At 56.7% G+C, this 5,239-nt stretch overlaps 1 protein-coding gene across 2 annotated transcripts; it reads left to right on the top strand.

The window, feature by feature from the left end:
• Window positions 1-111: 111 nt before the first annotated feature.
• On the top strand, window positions 112-4,743 carry LOC116441865 (heme-binding protein 1-like). Of its 2 annotated transcripts, XM_032104258.1 has the most exons (5): window positions 112-328; window positions 426-511; window positions 3,135-3,276; window positions 3,412-3,595; window positions 3,744-4,743. In XM_032104258.1, exons 1-5 carry the CDS (start codon window positions 169-171, stop codon window positions 3,916-3,918), a joined length of 747 nt encoding a protein of 248 aa, XP_031960149.1. In that variant the 5' UTR covers window positions 112-168; the 3' UTR covers window positions 3,919-4,743. The 2 variants fall into 2 exon arrangements, with proteins under 2 accessions (XP_031960149.1, XP_031960151.1); XM_032104260.1 differs by lacking the exons at window positions 112-328; window positions 426-511 and adding an exon at window positions 615-861.
• Window positions 4,744-5,239: the final 496 nt, after the last annotated feature.

The raw sequence follows: 5,239 nt of genomic DNA, 5'->3' as shown, positions 1-5,239 counted from the left end.
CCGCGGCTCGGCCTGAGGGGAATGGGGCGGGGGGGGGGCGAGGGAGGGCGCCGCCTGCCGGGGGGACAGCGGCGGCACGCTCCGCGCGGTCCGCCAGGGCGCCAGGGGGCGCTCTCCGCCGCGCTGGGCCGCCCCGGGGCGGTCCCCGTCCCGTTCCCGGCGGACGCGATGGCGCGGATCACGCTGGAGGACCTGGAGCGGCTGGGCGACGAGCCCGCGGCCGCCGCCGGGGACGGCAGCGACAGCGAGGACGACCAGGAGGAGCAGGGACGGCTGTTCGCCCACTGGGAGGCCGTGGCCAGCACGCACCGAGTGAGCCTGCCCCGAGGTGAGCGCCGGGCCTGCCGGGGCTGACGGCACGGACCCGGACTCCTTCTGCGCTGCGGCCGGGGCGAGCCTCGTCTCTCGTGTGCTTTGCCTTGCAGACATGGCAGGCCCGATCGCCCAGATGGCCCGGCACAGCCAGGCTCGCGAGCCCGTGCCGTACGTCTCCCTCTCGCAGCACGGGAAGGTGAGGCCTGACCCTCTCCGCACTCCCGGCTTCTCGCCTGCTGCCCGCCCGTGGTGAGGCTGCCTCGGGTGCTGCCGCCAGCCCGGCGAGTAGGAAGAGCCTCTCCCCGGCAGGGAAGGTGCCTCGTGTCGGCGTGCGCACACCAGCCTCGCCGGGATTCCTGCAGCGCCGCAGCGGGCATGGCACCTCTGGATCGGTGCAGTATTCTGCCGCTCCTGCACCTCCTCCTGTGTAGAGTAGTGGCAATGCTCAGCTTCCCGGGCTTTATTTTAAAAGTGGACAAGTCGTGCTGCTTACTCTGGTCTTCTGACTTCCAGCTGCCTCCTTTACCGGCCTATTCTCTTGCTGGGGTGGGCACATCTTAAGAAAGTGAACTTTCAGTTCAGAGCCTGCTCGCTGCCGTTCTCCAAACACCTTGTTGCATAGCTCGAAGTCCTGCTGGCTTTGCGTTTGTGCTGGTTATGTTGGCTGGTTGAGCAGGAGATTTCAGCTGGCGCAAGATAAAGATGTGTCTGTGGGGAACACAGGGCCTGTGACCCTGGCTGTCAGATGTGTTGTTATTTGCCACAACCTCCAACCCAAACGTGGTGTCTTCTGCCTGAATATATTCCCTTCGTGCTGGCTACGTTGCACACTTACTCTCGTCTCTTGCACGTAAGGGTGCTTCTGTGCTTTGAGAAATAACTGCTTGCCAGACTGGTTCTTGTGTCTCTGCAGGCCTAGTTGGGCTTTCTACCAAGAAGACATCTGTCAATTGTCCTCTATATGAGAAGTGGTTAGCCAATTTCTTCTGGGCTGAGGTCCAACACTCTCTGTAAAACATGTCTGAGCATGTGGGTTGCGCAGCTCTGAACTGGGGCTTCACCACACTCCCTCTTTCCTTGTTCTGGGTCCCAGGGACTTAATCTGGCCTTTTCTCCACCTGTGTCAGTCCCAGGCAGGAATGGAGCCCCAAGACTTTGTGGAAACTGACAATCTTTTGTTTTCGTTGGCATCCTGTCTGTGCCTGAGGAGGATTCTTGGAGTGTGAGTGAGAAGAGCCGCTGCCTGACATCAGTGCTGAGGGAACTTTGGAGCTGGGGCTCTTAGGGACACGTTGCCAGGTTCAGGCAGATCACTAGTATTTGGTTGCTTCTCCTGAGCTGTCAGTGCTACAAGCCCTCATCCTCTTGGAGACAAGTGAATTATTATGCCACCTACAGCACTGTCAGCACTCAGCCCCCAGCTCAGTCAGGGTTCAGTTCCCCAGCTCACATTGCAGGGATCTGTTGCCACTGCGTCTCTGTGAAGCACCTTCCATATTTCTCTTGGCCAAGTGTCACCCAGAGTGGTGGTGCTTAGTATGAGGATCAGGCTGGCACAACCAGACTTCCTGGGCTGACTGGTTTATTGCAGGTGGTATGGCAGATGAGAGTTGCAAACAGAGTAGAGGGGTTGGTGGTTTCCTTGCTTGGAAAATGCTCTTGCTCTGCTCTGCTTTGCTTGGTGGGACAATGACAGACATGGCCCCAGCTAGAGTGTGAATGCCTAGTGTTTTGGGGCACTCTTCTTACTGGCATCCCACTGATGCACACAAGTGGGCCTGGTGCCTTCCTTCTGCCTTTGGTTTGGCTTTCAAGGTAGACGCCTGATTTGGGTGGAGACACAACGAGGCTGCACCCAGCGTTGAGTCTTGTCACAGCTTCCTGTCTCCATCACTGCCAGCACAGCTGTGGAAGAGAGAAGTTTGGGAAGATGCCCTGAGCTCTTTAGAACAAGGTTGTCTCATGAGCAATTTGATCTGAGTGAAGAACAAGCTGAGAGCGGGAAGATAGGTGCTGGTTAAAACTTCCCAGCCCCTGTTTATATGTTACCTGTGGTCACAAACGTGCCATGAGCTGAGCTATGAACATACCCAGATGCAATTTCCCCACTTCCCTTGCCCCCGTTCTGTGTCAGGTTTGTCCAAAATACTGGACATTCTGTGTTGGAAGTAGAGATTTTGACCCATCCCACAAAATTCCACAGCTGGGTTCATGTCTCTTCTTCCTCCTGTCACTACTTGGTTTGGGAGAAGGATCTAAGGAGTTTTAATCCAGTCTTCACAACTCTTCTGGGTGCTAGAGCTCTTCTCCCACATTTTCCCTTCTACTGGGCAGGAATGTTTATGTTATCCTCTGCGCACGCAGTGTTCCAGGGAAAAGGCACTGCACCTGAGAACAACATCAACCTTACTGGAGGCCTTTGGGTGCCTGGAATCAGGAACATCCTTGTGAGTAGGCTGGACAGAGACCTAAGAGGGACTGAAAGTCCTCTGCCCCTTGCTGAGGATGTGCTGCATTCCTCGGGCATGCCAGGAGCCTCCAGACCCCCTTGCACCTTGTCCCTTGTCTGTGCCTCTCTTTTTGCTGACTTCTGCTGACTTTTGCCCAGTGCTCATAAGTATCCTTGTGTGAGGTGTGTGTGATGCCAGCTCCCCTCACCTTCCTTGTCCTGCTCTGCCAACCACTGCCTAGCAGGGGCTCTCCTTTTGGCAGGCTCGTGTCTCCCTGCTTCTTGCCTGTCAGTGTTGGTTTCCCACCCAGCTGCTGCAGGGTTGTCAGTGTGCTTGACTCTGACTTGGCTTGTCTGTGGCCTGTTTCAGTGCGACGAAGTGGCCTACGAGGAGCGGCGGTACCCAGCTGGGAAGTGGGCCTGTGTCACCATGGGGGAGCCCCTGTATGAGCAGAGCATCTCCATGAGCTTCATGAAGCTCATGCGCTACATCTGCAAGGAGAACTCTGTAGGTGTGTGCAGGCAGGGGCTGGAGGGGCTGGCAGGCTGCACAGAGGGAGGGCTTTGCCACTGTCCATCTGGAGTGGGGAGGAGGGCTGCTGCTGCTGCTAACACACCTGTCTCACTGCCTGCCTTCCTCTTTCCAGGTTGCCATCTGGGCATGACAATCCCAGTGCTCAACGAAATCCATCTGACCAAGGAGGGGACCAAGCTGGAACGTGAGGTCCTAACTGCCTATTATCTCCCAGGAGAGTTCCAGCAAAACCCCCCTGTTCCCATGGACCCCGAAATCCACATCACTGAGAGGGCACCGCTCCGGGTTATAACCAGGTGACCCCAGCACCAGAGATGTTTTCTCAGCTCAGCAGAGATGTATAAACTCCCTGCATGGCTGCTGTGGTTCCTTGGGCAGAGGGATGGGAGCTCTGGCTGTCGGAATGTGCTGGCTCTGTTGGTTATGCTGCTCCCTTTGCTGCAGGGTTTTCTATGGGATGACCACTGAGGAGACAATTCTGCGGGAGATCAGTCACTTCTGGGAGCTCTTGGGCTCCACAGACTCGGTGCTGCAGGAAACGTACATCGTGGCTTCTTACGAAAACCCCAGCATCCCTCAGCGCCGCAATGAGATCTGGTTCATCTGCCGGGCAGAGTGAGTCCCCTCTGTCACCGCAAGCCAGCGCGCGACTGGACCCGATGTAGATGGCAGTTCTGACCCAAAGGAGACGGAGCACTTCCCAACCCGCTACTCACCCACACAATGAGAGATCAAGAGACTGCAGGGTGGGTTTCCAGCCTGCCCTGCAAGGGTCCTGCCAGGGGAAATCCTGCCTAGTCTGCACTTCACCTGCCCCCACAGCTGAGGCTGGAGCTGGTACCACGGACAATCTCTAGAGCAAGCTCTTGATGGGAAGCACGTGGTGGGGGCTCATTAAGGCAGTAACCGTGTGGGCTTGTGCAGTGTGCTGGCCTGACCTGCACTGGGCTTGCAGAGCTGTGCCAGGGAGGCTGGTGGTGGACAGCATCACAAGGTGATGGTGTCTAGAAGGCAAATGACTGTGTACAAGATGTGGGGCTCTGTGTGGCCTCTGGCCTGCTTCCTGTGAGAATGGCTGCCTGTCCTGAACAGAGCCACTGAAATGCTGCTACAGAGACAGTTGGGTTCAAAGGGGAAAAGGGCTTGAATCCTGAATGTTTCCTGCTAGGGTGGTTCTCTTTGGACTGTTGGGTGCCTCCCTGTCTGTCACTCACCATTCCTCAGCCAGGACTGGGGCGCTGGCAGCCTTTGTCCATCCGTTCTGGGTGCTCTTTTGCCGAGATGCTGGAGCTGAGAGGGGCAGGTCCAGAGAGCAGCAGCGGCGACACCACTGCGTGTTGTGTTGTGCATTGATCAGTGAGTTTCACATCCATGAATACTGTCATGCTTTCCTGGGGGAAGCTGGCAGTGCCAGCAGTAAATAAACCCAGCTCAAACCACTGCAGCTACAGAACACTGATGGTGGGGGTGGGGCGGGGGGCCCGGGTTGGCTTGGGAAGAGCCTTGCTGTCTCCTTCCTGGAGATGCTCCAGGCTGCAAAGCTGTGGCTAATTAGAAGGGCTCTAATCAGCCCAGGTTACAGCTTCCTGTTCAGCTAAGCACAGCCTCTGCGTTACTGCATAGGCTGCTTCCATTGCTGCTCCAAGAACTGTGGGCACACTCCCCTGCAGGTAAGGTGGTTTCTGTTGGATGGGATCTGCCTAATTTTTCCCTGGTGCAGAAGGTGGATACTGTGGCTGTACTCCACGTGGACACCTGATCTTTGGGGGTGAGAATTCAAATGCAACTGCATGTCATGCTGGTTGGCTGCGGGAACTCGTGCCCTCCTGCAGGGACATGCTTAACATGTGGAGAGACTTGACTGCTTCTGACCCAGTTCCCACTGAGTTTCCTCGTGCTGTATGCCTTGCCACCTGCTGCTGTTGCTCAAAACTCCAGCT

The sequence above is a fragment of the Corvus moneduloides genome, chromosome 3, assembly GCF_009650955.1.
Source record: "Corvus moneduloides isolate bCorMon1 chromosome 3, bCorMon1.pri, whole genome shotgun sequence".
NCBI classification, from domain to species: domain Eukaryota; kingdom Metazoa; phylum Chordata; class Aves; order Passeriformes; family Corvidae; genus Corvus; species Corvus moneduloides.
Note: the sequence above shows the minus strand (reverse complement) of the source record. Positions and strands in the feature narration are given on the sequence as shown.

Bases quoted from the DNA above. Each gene is read 5' to 3' on its own strand.
- LOC116441865 (XM_032104258.1), top strand. From the start codon at position 169: ATGGCGCGGATCACGCTGGAGGACCTGGAGCGGCTGGGCGACGAGCCC. The intron at 329-425 runs GTGAGCGCCGGG...TTTGCCTTGCAG, and splicing joins CCGAGTGAGCCTGCCCCGAG to ACATGGCAGGCCCGATCGCC. The intron at 3,277-3,411 runs GTGTGTGCAGGC...TCCTCTTTCCAG, and splicing joins CTGCAAGGAGAACTCTGTAG to GTTGCCATCTGGGCATGACA.